At 38.8% G+C, this 25,929-nt stretch overlaps 1 protein-coding gene across 3 annotated transcripts in view; it reads right to left on the reverse strand.

Moving 5' to 3' along the window:
- Nucleotides 1-25,929, reverse strand: part of TEDC1 (tubulin epsilon and delta complex 1) — a 473,641-nt gene that overhangs the window by 256,146 nt on the left and 191,566 nt on the right. For 2 of the 3 annotated variants that reach the window (XM_053697856.1, XM_053697857.1), the window contains exon 5: nucleotides 19,649-19,747. The exons of the other annotated variant lie outside the window; for it this stretch is intronic. In XM_053697856.1, the coding sequence (XP_053553831.1) occupies nucleotides 19,649-19,747 (99 nt within the window). The remainder of the gene's footprint in view (nucleotides 1-19,648; nucleotides 19,748-25,929) is intronic. 3 annotated transcript variants of the gene reach the window in all.

The following is a 25,929-nucleotide window of genomic DNA, read 5'->3' on the forward strand; positions in this document are numbered from 1 at the left end:
TAGATGGAAGGCACCACGGCTTGCAAAACCTTTCTCCCAAAAATAGCCTCAGAAGAAGCAAAAGTATCAAACTTGTAAAATTTAGTAAAAGTGTGCAGTGAAGACCAAGTCGCTGCCTTACATATCTGATCAACAGAAGCCTCGTTCTTGAAGGCCCATGTGGAAGCCACAGCCCTAGTGGAATGAGCTGTGATTCTTTCAGGAGGCTGCCGTCCGGCAGTCTCATAAGCCAATCTGATGATGCTTTTAATCCAAAAAGAGAGAGAGGTAGAAGTTGCTTTTTGACCTCTCCTTTTACCAGAATAAACAACAAACAAGGAAGATGTTTGTCTAAAATCCTTAGTAGCATCTAAATAGAATTTTAGAGCACGAACAACATCCAAATTGTGCAACAAACGTTCCTTCTTTGAAACTGGATTCGGACACAAAGAAGGCACGACTATCTCCTGGTTAATGTTTTTGTTAGAAACAACTTTCGGAAGAAAACCAGGTTTAGTACGTAAAACCACCTTATCTGCATGGAACACCAGATAAGGAGGAGAACACTGCAGAGCAGATAATTCTGAAACTCTTCTAGCAGAAGAAATTGCAACCAAAAACAAAACTTTCCAAGATAATAACTTAATATCAACGGAATGTAAGGGTTCAAACGGAACCCCCTGAAGAACTGAAAGAACTAAATTGAGACTCCAAGGAGGAGTCAAAGGTTTGTAAACAGGCTTGATTCTAACCAGAGCCTGAACAAAGGCTTGAACATCTGGCACAGCTGCCAGCTTTTTGTGAAGTAACACAGACAAGGCAGAAATCTGTCCCTTCAAGGAACTTGCAGATAATCCTTTCTCCAAACCTTCTTGAAGAAAGGATAGAATCTTAGGAATTTTTACCTTGTCCCAAGGGAATCCTTTAGATTCACACCAACAGATATATTTTCTCCATATTTTGTGGTAAATTTTTCTAGTTACAGGCTTTCTGGCCTGAACAAGAGTATCAATGACAGAATCTGAGAACCCTCGCTTTGATAAGATCAAGCGTTCAATCTCCAAGCAGTCAGTTGGAGTGAGACCAGATTCGGATGTTCGAACGGACCTTGAACAAGAAGGTCTCGTCTCAAAGGTAGCTTCCATGGTGGAGCCGATGACATATTCACCAGGTCTGCATACCAAGTCCTGCGTGGCCACGCAGGAGCTATCAAGATCACCGACGCCCTCTCCTGATTGATCCTGGCTACCAGCCTGGGGATGAGAGGAAACGGCGGGAATACATAAGCTAGTTTGAAGGTCCAAGGTGCTACTAGTGCATCTACTAGAGTCGCCTTGGGATCCCTGGATCTGGACCCGTAGCAAGGAACCTTGAAGTTCTGACGAGAGGCCATCAGATCCATGTCTGGAATGCCCCACAATTGAGTAATTTGGGCAAAGATTTCCGGATGGAGTTTCCCACTCCCCCGGATGAAATGTCTGACGACTCAGAAAATCCGCTTCCCAATTTTCCACTCCTGGGATGTGGATTGCAGACAAGTGGCAGGAGTGAGTCTCCGCCCATTGAATGATTTTGGTCACTTCTTCCATCGCCAGGGAACTCCTTGTTCCCCCCTGATGGTTGATGTACGCAACAGTCGTCATGTTGTCTGATTGAAACCGTATGAACTTGGCCTTTGCTAGCTGAGACCAAGCCTTGAGAGCATTGAATATCGCTCTCAGTTCCAGAATATTTATCGGGAGAAGAGATTCTTCCCGAGACCAAAGACCCTGAGCTTTCAGGGGTCCCCAGACCGCGCCCCAGCCCACCAGACTGGCGTCAGTCGTGACAATGACCCACTCTGGTCTGCGGAAGCTCATCCCCTGTGACAGGTTGTCCAGGGACAGCCACCAACGGAGTGAATCTCTGGTCCTCTGATCTACTTGTATCGTCGGAGACAAGTCTGTATAGTCCCCATTCCACTGACTGAGCATGCACAGTTGTAATGGTCTTAGATGAATGCGCGCAAAAGGAACTATGTCCATTGCCGCTACCATCAAACCTATTACTTCCATGCACTGCGCTATGGAAGGAAGAGGAACAGAATGAAGTATTTGACAAGAGTTTAGAAGTTTTGATTTTCTGGCCTCTGTCAGAAAAATCCTCATTTCTAAGGAGTCTATTATTGTTCCCAAGAAGGGAACCCTTGTTGACGGAGATAGAGAACTTTTTTCTACGTTCACTTTCCACCCGTGAGATCTGAGAAAGGCCAGGACAATGTCCGTGTGAGCCTTTGCTTGAGGAAGGGACGACGCTTGAATCAGAATGTCGTCCAAGTAAGGTACTACTGCAATGCCCCTTGGTCTTAGCACCGCTAGAAGGGACCCTAGTACCTTTGTGAAAATCCTTGGAGCAGTGGCTAATCCGAACGGAAGTGCCACAAACTGGTAATGCTTGTCCAGGAATGCGAACCTTAGGAACCGATGATGTTCCTTGTGGATAGGAATATGTAGATACGCATCCTTTAAATCCACCGTGGTCATGAATTGACCTTCCTGGATGGAAGGAAGAATTGTTCGAATGGTTTCCATTTTGAACGATGGAACCTTGAGAAACTTGTTTAGGATCTTGAGATCTAAGATTGGTCTGAATGTTCCCTCTTTTTTGGGAACTACGAACAGATTGGAGTAGAACCCCATCCCTTGTTCTCCTAATGGAACAGGATGAATCACTCCCATTTTTAACAGGTCTTCTACACAATGTAAGAATGCCTGTTTTTTTATGTGGTCTGAAGACAATTGAGACCTGTGGAACCTCCCCCTTGGGGGAAGCCCCTTGAATTCCAGAAGATAACCTTGGGAGACTATTTCTAGTGCCCAAGGATCCAGAACATCTCTTGCCCAAGCCTGAGCGAAGAGAGAGAGTCTGCCCCCCACCAGATCCGGTCCCGGATCGGGGGCCAACATCTCATGCTGTCTTGGTAGCAGTGGCAGGTTTCTTGGCCTGCTTTCCTTTGTTCCAGCCTTGCATTGGTCTCCAGGTTGGCTTGGCTTGAGAAGTATTACCCTCTTGCTTAGAGGACGTAGCACTTGGGGCTGGTCCGTTTCTGCGAAAGGGACGAAAATTAGGTTTATTTTTGGCCTTGAAAGACCTATCCTGAGGAAGGGCGTGGCCCTTGCCCCCAGTGATATCAGAGATAATCTCTTTCAAGTCAGGGCCAAACAGCGTTTTCCCCTTGAAAGGAATGTTAAGCAATTTGTTCTTGGAAGACGCATCCGCTGACCAAGATTTTATGTTGCCTGTACAACGGCAAAGAGAATGACTGGGGAAGGCGGAGCCTAGGAGGGATCATGTGACCAGCTTTGCTGGGCTCTTTGCCATTTCCTGTTGGGGAAGAGAATATCCCACAAGTAAGGATGACGCCGTGGACCGGACACACCTATGTTGGAGAAATCATACTCCTCTTTTAACAGAACTCTTCATCACTTTCTGTTGTAGAGTAAATAGTACAAACCGGCACTATTTTAAAATAACAAACTCTTGATAGAAGAAATAAAACTACAACTAACACCACATACTCTTTACCATCCCCGTGGAGATGCTACTTGTTCAGAGCAGGCAAAGAGAATGACTGGGGAGCGGAGCCAGAGGGGGGACTATATGGACAGCTTTTGCTGTGTGCTCCCTTTGCCATTTCCTGTAGGGGAAGAGAATATTCCCACAAGTAAAGATGAAGCCATGGACCGGACACACCAATGTAGGAGAAATGTGGGTTCAGTGTCCCTGTAAATAACAGGCCAGGCAGCAGCAACAGTCTACAATTGCAACATACAGAGAATACCACAATGCAGACTTTGCATTGTTTCAGAGACACTGAGAACACCCTCTCCTTAACCCGAAGAAAGTTCCACCATATGAGCTTTCAGACTAAGAGATTACACTGTTTAGCACTTCCTGAGCCTCATCAAAGATAGCTGCCTACCTGACAAACCCATCAGAGAAAGCTGCATGCTGGTGATGCATAGTGTTAAGAAAAGCAGATCAATAATGCAACTAATGGATACAATGGTAAATTTGAGGAAGCCATATGTAGCACTTTGTAAGAGGAATCGGATTATGTCACATCGTCATTTAGGTTCAAAAACTCTGGACACTGTGCTCCCAAAGTCTTTTATTTATATAAACTGCAATCTCTTCCTTTTAAGAGTTAGCACTAGTACACAGACCAATATAGTACACAGCCTAGCAATCAATATGAATTAAGAGAAAACACTTTTAGTGTTTTCTATTACAGACATTATCTTGTTAAACTGATATGGAGTGAAGTTTGCTGCCATAATATGCATGATATTATTTGCAGAAAATAATTACACACTTAACTTACTTTAGGAACCTATTAATTAGAATTTGGCCCAATAAAATCAGGATAGGAAAATTATAGCTTGTATAGAATCTGCTTTAATGTATGTAACACAACACTCAATATCTAAGCAGTGAAGTACAAAAGACCACAATAATAAGGCAGTACTAGGAAGTTAAAGGGACAGTCTAGTCAAAATTAAACTTTCATGATTCAGATAGGGCATGTCATTTTAAACAACTTTCCAATTCAATTTTATCATCAAATTTGCTTTGTTCACTTGGTGGTATTTTTAAAAAGCTAAACCTAGGTAGGTGATTTCTAAACCGTTGAAAACCGCCTCTTACCTCACAGCATTTTGAAAGTTTCACAGTTAGACAGTACTAGTTCATGTGTGTTATATAGATAACATTGTGCTCACTTCCGTGGAGTTATTTAGGAGTCTGCATTGATTGGCTAAACTGCATGTCTGTCAAAAACACTGAGATAAAGGGGCAGTCTGCAGAGGCTTAGATACAAGGTAATCACAGAAGTAAAAAGTGTATTAATATAACTGTGTTGATTATGAAAAACTGGGGAATGGGTAATAAAGGGATTATCTATTTAAACAATAAAAATTCTGGTGTAGACTGTCCCTTTAAGGCAGGTATGTTATTATTCAGGTGAGACTTTCTCCAGTACTTTCCTGCCCAACGCCGTGTCTGCTGAGGCATAAATATTTAAACAGTAGAATTTGCATAGCACTGCTCCAGTTGAATAATCAGTAATATGCTCAGATAAATTACTCATCACCTGATAGATAGATACCCTGATAGACTTATGATCAAAGTCTTACACCAGGTTGCTAAAGTAGCAGATATAGCTTTCTGAACATTGCTGGGTCCAGAAAAGTGAACAAAGAGAACTTTAGAAAGTCTAAAATACTTAGTTGCTTCCACATAAAACTTAATAGTCCGAACCAGATTCAGGCTGTGAAGAAGACGCTCCTTACATTTTTTTCTAGCTTTTCAGAAAGAAAGCACCACAATCACCTTAATTGTATCTGCAGTCTGTAGATACCACCTTTGAAAGATAGTCATATTTTGATTTAAAAAAAAAAAAAAATCAGCAAAAGGGGCTAACAACAGAGAACTGAAAGCTCAGACACAGAGCAAGCTGCAGAAATGGCAGGCAGAAAGCAAACTTTCCAGGTCAAAGACTAGAGACCTAGAAGAGATAGACCATGCCTAAGTTCAAAAGGAGGGTCCGGAAGCACCCTCAGGACCAAATATAGGAAGAATTGCACGTTGAACAACAGGTTTGATACAGCGTCTAGACAAAAGTCTGTATATCAGGAATGTTTTCAATATTTCTATGAAAAAAAACAAAAAAAGGCAGAAATCTGACCTTTCAGAGACCTGGCAGATAAACTTCTCTCTAAACCTTTCTGAAGGACTTACAATGATGTCCTATCCGCACAACACACCAAATATGTTCTCCAGGTCTCAAATATCTTGTCAGACAAAACTTTATTTGACAAAATCACCAGACCAAAAAGATGTTGGTGGTCCTTGACACCATCAAGCAGGAATTAATATCCTCTGATGTGTCACCCCCTTCATGTTGCAACTCCCTACAGTGCCTGGCAGGACATCAGTGAAAATTGACGGAGGAGAAGTTAAATTACATTCTCCTTATGCATGTTGCATAGTACTGCGCAACTTGCGTAGCTAGATTGTATTTTTAACTCCTCCTGTCCGGCACGCTGCTCAGAAAAAGATGCTTCTATTCCAAAGCCAACAGAGGTTGGTATAGTCTTGGCTTGAAATAGTGGAATTAAAGTATATAAAAAAAAAAAATCTTTATAAAAAAATCTCTTATATTTAATTTATTTTCTTCTCTTTACCTGTCTCTTTGTAGTAGTTTTCCTAATTCCTTACATCACCGTTTGTCTTCCTCCTCTCCATCATCATCTTTTTTTTTTTTATTAAATATAAATTATTTTTCATTCTAATAATTTTCATGCGCACAAAGCCATTCCACCTGAATTTCAGTAATTGCCATCCAGCAGATCAGCCATATCCCACCAGTATTATAGTAATTGCCAGTAACATCAGTCGTGCTTATCTCACATCCATATTGAGAGCTTTCTGATTTTCTGATTTCTGACTTAATTTATTACTCCAATGTCAGTCCATGATTATAAGTAGTTTTGAATAATTCCTAACTGGGGAGGTAACTTGGAAGTATTGTGGTCCTTTTAAACCTAATTCTTTTTTTCCCACTTTCTGCATCTCTGTTTCTCGCCACCTGGATGAAGATGGATGTCCGGACTTCAGGAACTGTGAGTAGATTTTCTAGGGTTAGTGTTAAAAAAAACAAAAAACTTAAGATTAGGGATGGGCAGTAAAAGAGCTGAATGCCCATACAAATGCCCTTTAGGGGCAATGGGTATCTTAGTTGTTTTTAAGACTAGTAGCGATGCAGAAGGCTGGTGGTTTAGGAGTTAATATGTTTATTATAGTAGTTGCGATATGGGGGGCTTGCGGTTTAGGGGTTAATAGGTTTATTATAGTAGTAGCGATGTGGGGGCGGCGGTTTATGGGGCTAATAGGTTTATTTAGTGTTGGCTATGTGGTTGGGTGGCGGATTAGGGGTTAATAAGTTTAATATAGTATTTGCGATGTGGGAGGGTGGCAGTTTAGGGGTTTATAGGTAGTAGTTTATGGGTGTTAGTGTTCTTTGTAACATTTTTGTTTAGTTTTGTGAAAATCCATAACTACTGGTCTCAGATCGCAGAATGGATCACGGCGGTATAGACCATAATGCTAGCATTTTAGCTGGACCACAAAACCTGTAATACGGGGCTATGGAAATCCCGCACTCAAACGTTATTTTTTGAGTGCGGATTGGATCGTAATACGGGAGAGCTGCCATTCCACGAGCAATGGCCAATTTTTCAGCGGTATAGCCGTACCGCGCCATACCGCAAAACTTGTAATCTAGGTCAGTCATTAATAAGTGATTTTTATGTGTGGTATTTATATATAATGTTAATATTTTTTTTATTACACAGCAATATGAATCTACAATGTGTGTGACCATGAGCAATGCTTTGCATGTTAGTGTCAATATAATCAACCTCTTAGAAAGACAGTACCCATTTTTCTTAAAGTTTTAAAAAAAACTAGTCAATGTGCCAAATAATACCCTTAGGCCATGTAAACACTAAGGATAAATGTTCAGGGAATAGCCAGGAGTCACTCTTTCAGTAGAAAATCATCAGAGTAGAAACTCCTTCCAGCGCTGTGTATGTCATACCAAAGGATAACTGTAAGGACTATTTTGATGACTCAACAGGAGGTGGCTAAGGGACTGGTCCCCACGAGACCTGTGGCAGGCTTGTGACAAACTCCTTCGCTGGGAGTAACTGTGTCACTATCCTATACTCCGATCTCCCCCTATCTTTAAGTAGCAGCTCTCTGAGGGGAAAATGGCCCTTAAATCGGTCTCCTTGGGAAAAGATAAGACTGGCTTATCAAAGAGTGAGGCGAGATTAAGTACACTTGGAGTTTTCGTGTATCTTTGCCTCCACCTAGCGGCCAGGAGTTGAATCTCAGAAGTAAAAAAAAACGTGTAGACTTTGACAAACTTACGGAAGATTTTTTTTTTTTCCAAATCCTAGTCACACACAATTTTTTGCCTGAATTAAAGTATTAATCACTTTACCAGACAAAACTTTAGGTAAGCAATAGACATTTAATTGCCAGGCCATCAAATTTAGAGATCCTGTTGAAAGAAATGCCCTTGAGAAGTTCTTTCAAAGATTAAGTTTCCAAGACAGGCACTAGGAACTCAATGCAACAAACGTCAATACACCTTTCATTACTAAGACTCAATCTTTTGTTTTTTTCAATACTTTGAATGTCCTGCTTTATTTTTGATGACAGACTCAATAATAATTGGCATGGAAGATACCAGTGTTGCACAAGTTGCTGGAGACATGATCTGCCGTTCTTAAGAGACATTTTTTTCTGCTGCTTTTTGCTGGAGGGTTTGTGCTGCTCTACCTTTCTCTTTAAAATACCCCAAAGGTGTTCTATTCGATTTAAGTCAGGCAACATACTTGGCCAGTCATAGTTTGCACTTTTTTCTTCTTTAGAAACTCTTTTTTGATTTTGACAGTGTGCTTTGGATCGTTATCATGCTGGAATATTCCTTTTCTGACAAGCTTGTGGAGACCGGAATCATCTTCTTAGCCAGTACTGTGGTATATCCTCAAGCATTCATGGTGTCATCTATAAATGTCATCTCCCCAGCACCTTTTGCACTTATTCAGCCCCATATCATCACTCTCCCATCTCCGTACTTCACTGTTGGGATTATGCATTTACTGTAATAATCGTGGTCAGGTTCACGCCAAACATGCTGGACCTCATCTGAGCCAAACAAATATATCTTGGTTTTAGCTAACTAAAGAATGTGCTGCCAATATTCATTAGGCTTCTTTTCATGCTGTTAAGCAAAGCTTAATCTTGCAGTTTTGTACCAAATTGAAATGAAGTTTTTTTCTCTTTGATGCCGTGCATAAAGATTGCAATGTCCTTCACACTGTCTGAGCTGTCACAGAAACTCCCATTTCCATTGATAACCCCTCAGCCAAGTCTGAAGCACTTGCCCGTCTTTTTTTAGAGCTAGATTGTACAAGTATACCTCTTGATTACTGCTGAATCTGTGTTTGGACTTATTTTTAGTTGGTCACCGATCTCCCGGTATCCTTTTCCATCTTTGTGAAGTCTCACAATCAGATTTTTTTATTCCTCTGGCAATTCCATGTGGAACAAGGATGCAAACATGCAAATAGACACAGCCCATAGGCTCAAAATTGAGAAAAGTTCTGGTGTTCAGAGATCATTTTATAACCATGTTCATTCAATTAGGCTAACTGGAAACCACAGGTGTACTCAATTTTGTTTCAATTATCTAACTTGCCAGGGATCACAGGTGTATTCACTTTTGTTGTTTTGAGTTTCTACTTTGGGGCCTGTATTTTCAATAAAGTATTTGTTGATTTTATCGATTGTTCATAACAGGAAATTACTCTACTTGTCAACTTAGAAAAAAATAAAATGTATTCTTACCTGATAAATTAATTTCCGTCTTGGTAGTGAGGGTCCACAAAAGTATGAGGGGAAAAAAAAAGGACCTGATAGTCCTCAAGGATAAGCAAGGCCAAATAAGAAATAAGTCATCTGAGAAAGCCATAAGCTACCAGCTATGTTTATCTGCAATAAAAGTAACAAGAATGCTTAGTGCTGGTAATGCTAAAATACCACCATATATATTTAATATCCATATAAGAAATAAATATATTGAAACACCAGTACTACTGACAATGACAACATCACCAGGTATGTTAATTTCCATGTAAAACCTGTGTCTCAAGGCTCTGGATCAGAATGTTACCGATTGAGCTATTCAGAACCTTATACTGAAGTATTATACTAAGAGGAAGTATGTTGCTGCACACCAAAAATAATAACAGTACCAGATATGTAAAATACTGTTGAATCCCATAGAAGGGAAAATATGTGATTACACAAAAATAAATAACCACTGCAAAAGCTATGCAGAATACCATAGTATTCCATATAGGAAAAATCAAAAGCAATAAATAATAACAACAGAAGATATGTAAATTACTATTGCACCCCATAGAGGTAAGAAGATATGGTATTACCCAGTAAGAGTTGTAGATACTGTAGACTCCCATAAAGGGAAAAATGTATTATTGCACAGTAAATAGGTCTATTCTTCTTATTTTGTGGTAGAAAGGACCCCTTTCTACCCTACATTTTAGAAATTATCTCTGCCAGACCAGGAACAAACAGGGTCTTACCCTTGTAACGTAATGATAGGAGCTTGGACTTGGAGGTAACGTCAGCTGACCATGATTTTAGCCACAGGGCCCTGCGGGCTAGGACAGTGAAGCCACACATCTTGGCTCCTAGTCTAATGACTTGTGTGTTAGCATCCGAGATAAAAGCATTGGCTAGTTTGAAAGCCTTAATCCTATCGTGGATCTCCTCTAACGGAGTATCCTCTCAAATCAGTTTGGACAGGCCATCACACTAATAAGATGCTGCACTTGCTACTGTGGCAATACAAACTGCAGGTTGCCATTGTAGACCCAGATGAACATACATTTTCTTTAAATAGGCCTCCAGTTTTTTGTCCATGGGATCCTTAAAAGAACAGCTATCCTCAATAGCTATCCTTAATAGGAATAGTGGTTCTCTTAGCCAGAGTAGAAATAGCTCCTTCTACTTTAGAAACTGTGCGCCATGAGTCTCGAATGAAGTCAGCAACAGGAAAACATAATTTATGTAAGAACTTACCTGATAAATTCATTTCTTTCATATTAGCAAGAGTCCATGAGCTAGTGACGTATGGGATATACATTCCTACCAGGAGGGGCAAAGTTTCCCAAACCTCAAAATGCCTATAAATACACCCCTCACCACACCCACAATTCAGTTTAACGAATAGCCAAGAAGTGGGGTGATAAGAAAAAAGTGCGAAAGCATATAAAATAAGGAATTGGAATAATTGTGCTTTATACAAAAAAATCATAACCACCCCAAAAAAAGGGCGGGCCTCATGGACTCTTGCTAATATGAAAGAAATGAATTTATCAGGTAAGTTCTTACATAAATTATGTTTTCTTTCATGTAATTAGCAAGAGTCCATGAGCTAGTGACGTATGGGATAATGATTACCCAAGATGTGGATCTTTCCACACAAGAGTCACTAGAGAGGGAGGGATAAAATAAAGACAGCCAATTCCTGCTGAAAATAATCCACACCCAAAATAAAGTTTAACGAAAAACATAAGCAGAAGATTCAAACTGAAACCGCTGCCTGAAGTACTTTTCTACCAAAAACTGCTTCAGAAGAAGAAAATACATCAAAATGGTAGAATTTAGTAAAAGTATGCAAAGAGGACCAAGTTGCTGCTTTGCAAATCTGATCAACCGAAGCTTCATTCCTAAACGCCCAGGAAGTAGAAACTGACCTAGTAGAATGAGCTGTAATTCTCTGAGGCGGAGTTTTACCCGACTCAACATAGGCAAGATGAATTAAAGATTTCAACCAAGATGCCAAAGAAATGGCAGAAGCTTTCTGGCCTTTTCTAGAACCGGAACAGATAACAAATAGACTAGAAGTCTTTCTGAAAGATTTAGTAGCTTCAACATAATATTTCAAAGCTCTAACAACATCCAAAGAATGCAGCGATTTCTCCTTAGAATTCTTAGGATTAGGACATAATGAAGGAACCACAATTTCTCTACTAATGTTGTTGGAATTCACAACTTTAGGTAAAAATTCAAAAGAAGTTCGCAACACCGCCTTATCCTGATGAAAAATCAGAAAAGGAGACTCACAAGAAAGAGCAGATAATTCAGAAACTCTTCTGGCAGAAGAGATGGCCAAAAGGAACAAAACTTTCCAAGAAAGTAATTTAATGTCCAATGAATGCATAGGTTCAAATGGAGGAGCTTGAAGAGCCCCCAGAACCAAATTCAAACTCCAAGGAGGAGAAATTGACTTAATGACAGGTTTTATACGAACCAAAGCTTGTACAAAACAATGAATATCAGGAAGAATAGCAATCTTTCTGTGAAAAAGAACAGAAAGAGCAGAGATTTGTCCTTTCAAGGAACTTGCGGACAAACCTTTATCTAAACCATCCTGAAGAAACTGTAAAATTCTCGGAATTCTAAAAGAATGCCAAGAAAAATGATGAGAAATACACCAAGAAATATAAGTCTTCCAGACTCTATAATATATCTCTCTAGATACAGATTTACGAGCCTGTAACATAGTATTAATCACAGCGTCAGAGAAACCTCTTTGACGAAGAATCAAGCGTTCAATCTCCATACCTTTAAATTTAAGGATTTCAGATCCTGATGGAAAAAAGGACCTTGTGACAGAAGGTCTGGTCTTAACGGAAGAGTCCACGGTTGGCAAGAGGGCATCCGGACAAGATCCGCATACCAAAACCTGTGAGGCCATGCCGGAGCTACCAGCAGAACAAACGAGCATTCCTTCAGAATCTTGGAGATTACTCTTGGAAGAAGAACTAGAGGCGGAAAGATATAGGCAGGATGATACTTCCAAGGAAGTGATAATGCATCCACTGCCTCCGCCTGAGGATCCCGGGATCTGGACAGATACCTGGGAAGTTTCTTGTTTAGATGGGACGCCATCAAATCTATTTCTGGAAGTTCCCACATTTGAACGATCTGAAGAAATACCTCTGGGTGAAGAGACCATTCGCCCGGATGCAACGTTTGGCGACTGAGATAATCCGCTTCCCAATTGTCTACACCTGGGATATGAACCGCAGAGATTAGACAGGAGCTGGATTCCGCCCAAACCAAAATTCGAGATACTTCTTTCATAGCTAGAGGACTGTGAGTTCCTCCTTGATGATTGATGTATGCCACAGTTGTGACATTGTCTGTCTGAAAACAAATGAACGATTCTCTCTTCAGAAGAGGCCAAAACTGAAGAGCTCTGAAAATTGCACGGAGTTCCAAAATATTGATCGGTAATCTCACCTCCTGAGATTCCCAAACTCCTTGTGCCGTCAGAGATCCCCACACAGCTCCCCAACCTGTGAGACTTGCATCTGTTGAAATTACAGTCCAGGTCGGAAGCACAAAAGAAGCCCCCTGAATTAAACGATGGTGATCTGTCCACCACGTTAGAGAGTGTCGAACAATCGGTTTTAAAGATATTAATTGAGATATCTTTGTGTAATCCTTGCACCATTGATTCAGCATACAAAGCTGAAGAGGTCGCATGTGAAAACGAGCAAAGGGGATCGCGTCCGATGCAGCAGTCATAAGACCTAGAATTTCCATGCATAAGGCTACCGAAGGGAATGATTGTGACTGAAGGTTTCGACAAGCTGCCATCAGTTTTAGACGCCTCTTGTCTGTTAAAGACAGAGTCATGGACACTGAATCTATTTGGAAACCCAGAAAGGTTACCCTTGTCTGAGGAATCAATGAACTTTTTGGTAAATTGATCCTCCAACCATGATCTTGAAGAAACAACACAAGTCGATTCGTATGAAATTCTGCTAAATGTAAAGACTGAGCAAGTACCAAGATATCGTCCAAATAAGGAAATACCACAATACCCTGTTCTCTGATTACAGACAGAAGGGCACCGAGAACCTTTGTAAAAATTCTTGGAGCTGTAGCAAGGCCAAACGGCAGAGCCACAAACTGGTAATGCTTGTCCAGAAAAGAGAATCTCAGGAACCGATAATGATCCGGATGAATCGGAATATGCAGATATGCATCCTGTAAATCTATTGTGGACATATAATTCCCTTGCTGAACAAAAGGCAAGATAGTCCTTACAGTTACCATCTTGAACGTTGGTATCCTTACATAACGATTCAATATTTTTAGATCCAGAACTGGTCTGAAGGAATTCTCCTTCTTTGGTACAATGAAGAGATTTGAATAAAACCCGATCCCCTGTTCCTGAACTGGAACTGGCACAATTACTCCAGTCAACTCTAGATCTGAAACACAATTCAGAAATGCTTGAGCTTTTACTGGATTTACTGGGACACAGGAAAGAAAAAATCTCTTTGCAGGAGGTCTCAACTTGAAACCAATTCTGTACCCTTCTGAAACAATGTTCTGAATCCAAAGATTGTGAACAGAAGTGATCCAAATTTCTTTGAAAAAACGTAACCTGCCCCCTACCAGCTGAGCTGGAATGAGGGCCGCACCTTCATGTGGACTTAGAAGCAGGCTTTGCCTTTCTGGCTGGCTTGGATTTATTCCAGATTGGAGATGGTTTCCAAACTGAAACTGCTCCTGAGGATGAAGGATCAGGTTTTTGTTCTTTGTTGAAACGAAAGGAACGAAAACGATTATTAGCTCTGTTTTTACCCTTAGATTTTTTATCCTGTGGTAAAAAAGTTCCTTTCCCGCCAGTAACAGTTGAAATAATAGAATCCAACTGAGAACCAAATAATTTGTTACCCTGGAAAGAAATGGAAAGTAGAGTTGATTTAGAAGCCATATCAGCATTCCAAGTCTTAAGCCATAAAGCTCTTCTAGCTAAAATAGCTAGAGACATAAACCTGACATCAACCCTGATAATATCAAAGATGGCATCACAGATAAAATTATTAGCATGCTGAAGAAGAATAATAATATCATGAGAATCATGATGTGTTACTTGTTGCGCTAAGGTTTCCAACCAAAAAGTTGAAGCTGCAGCAACATCAGCCAAAGATATAGCAGGTCTAAGAAGATTACCTGAACACAGATAAGCTTTTCTTAGAAAGGATTCAATTTTCCTATCTAAAGGATCCTTAAACGAAGTACCATCTGACGTAGGAATAGTAGTACGTTTAGCAAGGGTAGAAATAGCCCCATCAACCTTAGGGATTTTGTCCCAAAATTCTAATCTGTCAGACGGCACAAGATATAATTGCTTAAAACGTTTAGAAGGAGTAAATGAATTACCCAATTTATCCCATTCTTTGGAAATTACTGCAGAAATAGCATTAGGAACAGGAAAAACTTCTGGAAAAACCACAGGAGATTTAAATACCTTATCCAAACGTTTAGAATTAGTATCAAGAGGACCAGAATCCTCTATTCCTAAAGCAATTAGAACTTCTTTAAGTAAAGAACGAATAAATTCCATTTTAAATAAATATGAAGATTTATCAGCATCAACCTCTGAGACAGAATCCTCTGAACCAGAAGAGTCATCAGAATCAGAATGATGATGTTCATTTAAAAATTCATCTGTAGGGAGAGAAGTTTTAAAAGATTTTTTACGTTTACTAGAAGGAGAAATAACAGACATAGCCTTCTTTATGGATTCAGAAACAAAATCTCTTATGTCATCAGGAACATTCTGCACCTTAGATGTTGAAGGAACTGCAACAGGCAATGGTACTTTACTAAAGGAAATATTATCTGCATTAACAAGTTTGTCATGACAATCAATACAAACAACAGCTGGAGGAATAGCTACCAAAAGTTTACAGCAGATACACTTAGCTTTGGTAGATCCAGCACTAGACAGCGATTTTCCTGTAGTATCTTCTGACTCAGATGCAACGTGAGACATCTTGCAATATGTAAGAGAAAAAACAACAACATATAAAGCAAAATTGATCAAATTCCTTAAATGACAGTTTCAGGAATGGGAAAAAATGCCAAAGAACAAGCTTCTAGCAACCAGAAGCAATGAAAAATGAGACTTAAATAATGTGGAGACAAAAGCGACGCCCATATTTTTTAGCGCCAAATAAGACGCCCACATTATTTGGCGCCTAAATGCTTTTTTGGCGCCAAAAATGACGCCACATCCGGAACGCCGACATTTTTTGGTGCAAAATAACGTCAAAAAATGACGCAACTTCCGGCGACACGTATGACGCCGGAAACGGAAAATAATTTTTGCGCCAAAAAAGTCCGCGCCAAGAATGACGCAATAAAATGAAGCATTTTCAGCCCCCGCGAGCCTAACAGCCCACAGGGAAAAAAAGTCAAATTTTTGAAGGTAAGAAAAAATGATTAAATCAAATGCATTATCCCAAATATGAAACTGACTGTCTGAAAATAAGGAATGTTGAACATTCTGAGTCAAGGCAAATAAATGTTTGAATACATATATTTAGAACTTTATAAACAAAGTGCCCAACCATAGCTTAGAGTGTCACAGAAAATAAGATTTACTTACCCCAGGACACTCATCTACATGTTTGTAGAAAGCCAAACCAGTACTGAAACGAGAATCAGCAGAGGTAATGGTATATATAAGAGTATATCGTCGATCTGAAAAGGGAGGTAAGAGATGAATCTCTACGACCGATAACAGAGAACCTATGAAATAGACCCCTTAGAAGGAGATCACTGCATTCAAATAGGCAATACTCTCCTCACATCCCTCTGACATTCACTGCACGCTGAGAGGAAAACCGGGCTCCAACTTGCTGCGGAGCGCATATCAACGTAGAATCTAGCACAAACTTACTTCACCACCTCCATCGGAGGCAAAGTTTGTAAAACTGAATTGTGGGTGTGGTGAGGGGTGTATTTATAGGCATTTTGAGGTTTGGGAAACTTTGCCCCTCCTGGTAGGAATGTATATCCCATACGTCACTAGCTCATGGACTCTTGCTAATTACATGAAAGAAACATTTTTTTTATAAATGGGAGATGGGGAGAAAGGTATACCAGGTTTATCCCATTCCTCTACAATGATCTCCGACACACGGTCTGGAACAGGAAATACTTCCACTGCGGAAGGAACATCATAGTATTTGTTAAGTTTACTAGATTTCTTAGGGTTGACAGCGACAGAAGCGTTGGAGTCGTCCAAAGTAGCCAAAACCTCCTTTAGCAGTAAGCGGAGGTGTTCAAGCTTAAATCTGAAGTTTACCTCTTCATCAGACTTATGAGGGGGTCAACCTTTACAGCTGCAGAAGGGACAGACACCTTACCATCTGACAAAAGTTTAGATTTCCTCTTGCATTTTTTTCCAAAATAGGAAAAGCAGATAATGCCGCAGATACCGCAGAGAATATCTGTGCTGCAAAATCTTATGGCAAATAAACTCCTCCAAGAGGCTGAGAGGAACTGCAGGGCACTGTATGTGACGCCATTGAGACTTGGGACGTTTTAAGAGAAAGGTGTGGCAATGCCTGAACATCAGCATCCTGAGAGACATTGGGCTCAGAGGGCAACAAATTATCCTTACACGCAAGTGTTCTATCTAAATATGCAGCACAAAATTGCATAGGCAAAACAATTTGTGCCTTTAGGCATAATAAGCATTTATCACAAGAAAAAGATTCTTGTTCTATGTCATATTAGAAAAATAAAATGAGTAAATATAAAGTCACTTTAATAAAGTCTTTATTCCCTCAGACCGTCAAACTCTATTAACAGGATTGCCTCACCAAACTCAGGACCTCTACACCTCAGACAGTACTGAGGTGTCCTACCTGACCTCCGGAATATATCCAATATTGAAAACCGGCAAAGAACTCTCCTGCCGATCGAGTAAATACAGGAGATGTCGGAACAGAGAAGACACCGCTCCGCTTAGAAGTGTGCATGCGGAAGAGCGAAAGTCACATGACTAGCCGACAAGAAACTGTGCAGCAAAAATAAAAGCGTGCGTTTCTGTAAACTGTCAGTCTTCTTATTTTTTGCAAGACCGGTATCAGTGCTAGTCTCTCTTTCACTTTGTAAATCAGTCCCACAACACTCCATATTGAAATAAACTTTCCAGTACATGAGCCACAGAATAAAAGGAACAATAAGTGTCTTCCTTTATACACATAACAAAAAGATTGACCCCTTAGTCTCCAGTCACATATTTAAAGTGCCTGCACCCTGCCTATGAATATCATATATAAAGGATTAACATGTCCCAAATAAAATGTGTAGCTAAATCTTCTTCAAGTGCAAGTCTCCAAGATCTAGAAGACGAAAGCACTCAGGCAGGATGACAGTTTACAAAGCGTGAAAGGACACATACTCCTCACAGAAACCTGTAGAAAAAGAAAGAACAGAGTAACCAACTCTGGCTTTCTATGACTAGGGCAGCAAATGTGTTCGGAAACTAAGCAAGGGCCACCACACCACTTCCTAACTGCTTAAAAGCCACCACTACTCTTAATCAAGAGATTGACGTGGACACAGCTAAACCCAAATCCTTGCTTGCAGGGAAAAGTACCAAGAAAGGAAAAATATCTTCAGACACCGAACTTCACCTCCTCCATTGACAGAGGCAAAGAGAATGACTGGGGGTTATGGGTAAGGGAAGTGACACTTAAAGGCACAGTCTACACCAGAATTTTTATTGTTTTAAAAGATAGATAATCCCTTTATTACCCATTTCCCAGTTTTGCATAACCAACACAGTTATAATAATATACTTTTAACCTTTGTGATTATCTTGTATCTAAGCCTCTGCAAACTGCCCCTTTTTTCAGTTCTTTAGACAGACTTGTAGTCTAGCCAATCAGTGCCTGCTCCCAGATTACTTCACGTGCACGAGCACAGTGTTATCTATATGAAATATGTGAACTAACACCCTCTAGTGGTGAAAAACTGTTAAAATGCAATCTGAAAGAGGTGGGCTTCAAGGTCTAAGAAATTAGCATATGAACCTCCTAGGTTAAGCTTTCAACTAAGAATACCAAGAGAACAAAGCAAAATTGGTGATAAAAGTAAATTGGAAAATTGTTTAAAATTACATGCTCTATCTGAATCATGAAAGTTTATTTTGGCCTAGACTGTCCCTTTAACAGCTTTGCTGTGGTGCTCTTTGCCTCCTCCTGCTGGCGAGGAGTAAATATCCCACTATTAATTGGAATGACGGTGTGGACTCTCCATGTCTTAGGAAAGAAACCTGGTTGATTCTAATCCTTAGAAATGAGATCAGAAACTGGTTCAGGAACTGGGAAGGTAGACAACTGTTTTGGGAGCTGTCTTAAAGAATTTGACCATCTTTATTACTGGTTGCTTGTCTATTTAAGGAGAGTCCTCTACTTTCAAAGCAATGAAACTTCCCATTAAATAGAGTGAAAATACTCAAGTCTGAAATTAATGGACACACCCTCTGCCACTTCTTCAGCATTGGGACCCTGAGTTTCTGAAACATCATCCTCAGAGAAGATTTCTGCAGAGGCTTAGATACAAGGTAATCACAGAGGTAAAAAGTAAATTAATATAACCATGTTAGTTATGCAAAACTGGGGAATGGGTAATAAAGGGACTATCTTATTAAGCAATAAAAACTCTGGAGTAGACTGTCCCTTTAAGGATTTGCACCCAGTCCTTCAATGTACTAGGTTCCTTTAGCTAATGATCAAAAGATCTCCATATCTTATGTTGATATTTTAATCAAAAAAGTTAATATCAGATGTTATCTTTTAGGCTCTTATTATACAAACTCAATAATTCTTCATGAAATATCAAGTAATGGGAAGCAACAGAGTTCATTGTTTGAAGTTATTAAGACAATTGTTTATGCATGATGCCAGTTAAGGGAAAACATCCAGGTATGGTAAAAAAACAACTTATTTTTCCAGAATGTTGTCTACCTTTTTATAGTGTAGTAATGGTAGTTGTCTACTGTATTCAAGACTAGAGAATAAACATTGGATTACAGATAACAGGATTTACCTACATACATAGCCATAATATAATTTAGACTACACAATTGATCTTAATCCATCAAGTCAGTTCTCAACCTACTACTTATGTCTAGTTTGTAAGTTACCTTGGAGTAGTCTTCAGGATGTCGAACAAATTCTGTTTCCATAAATGACAAATGCTTGATGTCTGGATCCACATGACATCCTTGAGTGTATGAATGTATCTGAAATGTACCATGGCAATATAATAAATCTGCATAAGTAATTTTCAAAATGAAAACATCATATATTCAAGTTACAAAGAAAATGTTACTTAAATTAGTTAATAAGGACCCGCTTTTGGCCGAAGGGAATTTGCAGTGAATCAGTCAAAAAATGAGTAGGAAAGACAACATTGTATAAAAATATTTATATAAATATACTTGCCCTCTTTCATTGACTACCTCTTTCTGCCACAGATCATGTTACCCTAAAGCTACTTTTCTTTGACTCACTAACTAGCAATCACCCTCCTGTTTAAATAGCATCCTTGTCAAGAAAATTCCAGATTGGCATATTCACAGGGGTAGATTTCTGAAGCTGCATTTGCAGCTTTTTAAACTATACTCATGCCACATATTTAAAAAGCAGAAACTGCTTCCTCTGCCTCTCCGCTACCTCAGAGGGGGAAAGATCAATCACTCTAACACTTGCTTGTATGGGGTGATTGACATACCCTGCTCTATCTCAATCTCTATCTCAATTAGTAACACAGGAGCAGCATTGCACAATAAACTTATTGTGCAATGTTAAATTTATCCATTAAACGCAGCATAACAAGTGGCAACTGCAGGATAACAGGTTCACTACTAGTTGACTACCATTACTGGAACATTTAATGGTTCAGGAGGCACAGACTCTGACTGGCTGCATACTCCCCAGACACACCATAAATTAAGGAAGTGTAGGATCAGGGAGTCCCCCATGTCTGAAATTGTATTACACTCAGTGCACTGACAGCAATGAGCAATATACTGTATATGTCCTTTTAATACAAAAAAAGTGTTAAATGATAAGAGCTTTTCACTATTAGACTCAAATGTCCCTTAAATGGATACTAAACCCAAAATGTTTCTATCATGATTCAGGTAGAGAATACAATTTTAAACAACATTCCAATTTACTTCTAATTTTTAATTTGCTTAATTCTTTAGATATCCTTTGTTGAAGAAATAGCAATGGACATGGGTGAGCCAATCATGAGGCATTTATGAGCAGCCACGAATCAGCAGCTACTGAGCCTATCTAGATATGCTTTTCAGGAAAGGATATCACGAGAATGAAGCAAATTAGATAATAGAAGTAAATTAGAAAGTTGTTAAAAATTGCTTGTTCTTAAGCCACGATCCTCATTTTTCAAGATTTCTCGGCTGAAACAGCCTCTAAAAGAAGAGAGCTGGCTCCTGTATGTTCTAAGTTTATACAACATGGGTACTGAGCCACTATAATCTATCCCTCTAAATTAAAAGTGGTAGTGAAGGAGGCAACACATCTATTTGATGAACCTCAAGTGGACGAAATTTTTTTTAATGCACTTGATCCACCAGCTCATTAGTAGATTATTTTTTTATATATTTTTTTTTTCTTAATGTATTCTTATCTACAAAGAGATTACAGGTCCTGAAATTGGTAAATCCCCCATGGACCCGGTGTGTTCTGTGGGTGTGGTGTATGTGTTTTTCCCCTTTTTTATGTTTTGTTTTTTGGGTTTTTTTTCCCCTCTCCTCTTTTCTCCTTGCCTCCCTCCCTCCCCTCCTCCTCCATATGTAAATGGCTCAAAAGGTAGATAAATTTAAGATAATCTCTTGGAATGTAGGAGGTATTTCAACCCCTATTAAACAGAAGGCAATATTTGCTCAGCTACGGAAAGCTCAAGTAGATATAGGATTTATCCAGGAAACTCATTTAAATCAAGAGGAATCCCTAAAATTAAAGGCATCATGGGTCAAGGAAGTCTTGGAAAAAAAAGGGGGGTGGCTATATTGATAGGTAAAAGTATCCAAATTGAGATTCTGCACTCTGAAGCTGATCAGGGGGGAAGAAATGTTCTATTGAAGGTTAAAATTGCTCAAAAGATATATACACTTTGTAATATATATGGTCCTGACACTTTCGACCCAGAGTTTTGGAATTTGATTCAATCCAAACTTCTTCTATTTAGTGATGGTTATCTGATCCTCGGCGGGGACTTTAATATGGCACCACAATGCCCACTAGATAGATTCAGAAGAAACATTAAACACTTAAAACAGAAAAAGATAATCTGGAATTTAAGATGTTTAACAAAATCAAGCAAAACTTGGGATTACGAGACATATGGAGAACCCAGAATCCTGATGTTCAGGATTATAAGTGTCTCTCCAAAACCCATAAAACGCTTTCTAGGATTTACTTATTTTTGAGTGATGAACGTCTATGTACATCAGGGATGAAAGCAGGAATAATGCTGATCCTGTTATCAGATCATGGCCTATTTATCTTGAACTTCATCTTAAACAATTAAAATCCAAATCAAAACATTTTTTTCCCTATCATTTGTCTTCTTATTTGAAATTTAAGAAATGGCTCAGGAAAAAATGTGAGGAATACGCTCACTTTAACAGCAAGCATATAGATTGTGCTGAGATATTTTGGGAAACTGCAAAAGCGATACTTAGAGGGGAAATCATTGCATATACTGCTCTGTTAAATAAAAGGATGAGGTCAAGAGAGAAGGAAATATATAACTCTCTGATTAACTCGTATAATCATTTCTTGCTTGATAAAACTCCCCTAAATTGGGCAAAATATGTTCGCACTAAAAATGCTAGGGATAATTTAGTAATGGCACAAAAAGCACAAAAAGACTTAAGAATTCAAGCCAAAATGTATAGATACGGTAACAAATCTGGAAAAATGTTAGCTAAATTGGTTAAAAATGACAAAAAACAATAAATCATAGAAAAACTTCAACATAATGGGAAGCAATTATTGAAACCTGAAGACATTTCAGATGCATTCTCAGAATACTTTCAAGAGCTGTATTCTTGTAAAGGATTTGATACAGAGAAATCTTCTGAATTTTGGAGCAAAATTACATATCCCAGATTAACAGCGGATGTAATGGATAACCTTAACTCACCTATTATTAAGGAAGAGATCGAGAAAATGATTAGCAAATTATCTCCCAATAAAGCAGCAGGTCCAGACGGGCTACCTAATGAGTTTTATAAGATTTTATCAGTAGAGATCACTTCCCACCTGAGCAATTTATACAATGACATTTATGTTAAGGGTAAACTTAAGGGAGGGAAAAACCCTACGTAAAAGGAGTCATACAGACCAATTGTCCTCCTAAATTCAATTATAAAATCTTTTTTTTTTTAAATATTTATTTATTTGAATCTCCAACAATCAAGTACATTCCACCTTAAAGTACCACGCAGGGTCCGGTAAACAGTAATATAGGAAGGACAAAGAAAGCAAGAAACAAAATACAGTATTTCTTATCATACAATATTCATAAAAAAACGATAAGGCCATAACCCTGCATCGGATTTTTGTACAAGGTGTTGGAAATATTTTCTACCTTTTTATCCCAAATCCCACCCTCCCACCATACCCCACATTCATCCAGGGGAAAAAGAGAGAGAGAGAAAAAAAAAAAAAAAGGGGGGGGGGAAGAGAAACACCTCACCCCGTCCCTCTCCTACCCCCCCTCCCTCCCCTAACCTTCCCTATAATTTGTTATCCAAGAGTGTGGAAAAAGGTCCAGTGCCACTAAATCCATGAAAGGATTGGACGACAAAAATGGAGTACGAATACTTTTTTGTATAGCTAATGAATAAGGTTTTAATAATAGGAAACCATCCTACCAAGAAAAGTTTTATTTTATTTTCCGTAGTATTCTGCAAATGGAATGATTCATATATGATTTGATTTTGAATTTGTTTCATAATTTGTGAAAAACTTGGGACTATAGTGGATTTCCAATGTCTTACAATTTGATATCTAGTCGCTAGAATAATACTGTTCAAGATATTTACTTTAAAATCTCCATTAATAGAATCAGCTAACCATACTATATCATTCACTGAAAGAGTGATTACCGTCTTATAGTGTAAATTAAACCAGTATTCTATCTTACGCCATAGTTGTAAAATTTTTGGACAAAACCAAAACATGTGTATGGAGTCTGATTTAGTTTTCTTACAGCGAGGACAAGTTCCGTCACTTGTAGGATATAATTTGACTAAGCGTGCTGGGGATAAATAATAATTATTAATTAGTTTTAAATGTGATTCTCTCCAGCTCCTAGGAATTACACATTTTTTTAAATTTAACATAGATTGTTTGATTTTTTCCAGATCTATTAAAGGAAAGCTAGGCAGCCAAAGTAGAATTAATTTATTTAAAAAAATTTGGGCTTGTTTCGAAAGCATAATGTCATATAGGAGGGAAATAGAAGGACTACCTGACGCACATTTTTTAATACATACATTGAGATCCGACCACGCAGCCATCTCACCCACTCTCCATTTTCTAGTATTGATAAAGTGGCGTACTTGTAAATATGCAAAAAAGTTTGCTTTAGGTAACTGATAACTACGGGATAAGCCTTCAAATGCCATTATCTGCCCCTCTTGTGTAAAAATCTGAGAGAAATATTTGAGATCTTTTTCTGCCCATTTTGTAAATTCTATTTGATCACATCCAGGTGAGAACTGAGGGTTTCCAATAATTGGCAGAAAGTGAGAAAATGTGAAATCTATACCAAGCATTGCACAACATTTCTGCCATGCTATAACTATATTCCTTATTGAGATTAACGCAGTTAATTTACCTGGTAGTAATTGAAAGGGGCAATGTAATATTGCCTTGAGCGTGTAAGGAGAGACCAAATAGGTCTCCATCTCAAATGTGGAAACTAGCTCAGTTTCCACAATCCAATCTATAGCTGTTTTTATTAAACAAGCCCAATTATAAAGTTTAAAATTAGGGAAAGCAAGACCTACAGCCTCAAATTTTTGCATTAATCTATCCAAAGAGATGCGCGCTTTCTTATTATCCCAGATGAACTTAGAACAGCAAGAATATAGTTTCCGAAGGTCCTTGCTAAGAATAAAAAGGGGAAGATTTTGTAGAGGATAAAGCAACTTAGGAAAGATGATTGTCTTAACCAGATTAATACGGGCTGTGATAGATAAACGAAATGAGGTCCACAATTCGAGATCAGTTTCAATTTTCTGAAAAAGAGGTGAGAAATTGAGCCGATACCAATTTTTCGGGTTTTTATGTAGAACAATACCTAAATAGGTAATTTCTTCCACCAGTTTGAATGGGTGATCTAGAAAGCTGGTTCTGAGCTTATTTATCCACATGAGCTCGCTTTTATTGAAGTTGACTTTATAGCCAGCAAATGAACTAAATTCCTCTAAGCATTGTAATGTTGCCGGTATTGAATAAGAAGAGCCCTTTAAAAATAACAATAAATCGTCTGCATACAGCAAAGTTTTTAATGTATAAGGGCCCACATTAATTCCTCTGAGTAATGATCTCAAGCGAATCGCCAAAGGCTCCAATGCAAGGTTAAATAACAGGGGTGACAGTGGACACCCCTGTCTCGTTCCCCGCTCTAAAGTGATTTTTTGAGAGAGACATCCGTTAACAATAAGATAGGAAATTGGTTTTGTATAAATTTTTTGGACAAAATTCACAAATTGATTTTTAAAACCAAAATTCTATAATACTTTAAATAAATGCCCCCACATGATGGCATCAAATGCCTTTTCGGCATCGAGCAAAAGAATGGCATAGTCATCTATGAGAGTTTTTTCCCCATCCTTTTGTTTTAAGTAGTAAAAATAGTCCAAGAAAGTCACTATTTTACGAATGTTTTTTGTCGAGGACCTTGCTTTAATAAAACCCGTTTGGTCTAAATGAATGAGATTGCCTAAGAATGATGAAAGTCTATCTGCTAAAATAGCCATTAGAATTTTGTAATCTGTGTTAAGAACAGATATCGGCCTATAAGAGGCCGGATCTTGAGGATTTTTCCCTTTCTTAAGAATTAATGTGATATTAGCCGCGGAGAAATAAGAAGAGATAGCATTGTCAGAATTGAAATATTTATTAAACAGCTTTTCTAAGGTTGGGGTAATTTCTGGTGCCAAAATTCTATAAAATTCTACCGGAAGGCAATCCGGCCCGGGCGTTTTATTTAACCGCATCTTAGTGATCATTCTATCAATTTCCTCTGCTGTGATTGGTGCATTAAGTAATCTCAACTCGTCCTCTTGGATTTGAGGCAACTGAATTTTAGACCAGAATCTTTCTTGATTGTTTTTATTAGTAGTCTGCATCGAGTATAATTTCTGAAAATAGGAGA

The sequence above is a fragment of the Bombina bombina genome, chromosome 1, assembly GCF_027579735.1.
Source record: "Bombina bombina isolate aBomBom1 chromosome 1, aBomBom1.pri, whole genome shotgun sequence".
In the NCBI taxonomy this organism is placed as follows: domain Eukaryota; kingdom Metazoa; phylum Chordata; class Amphibia; order Anura; family Bombinatoridae; genus Bombina; species Bombina bombina.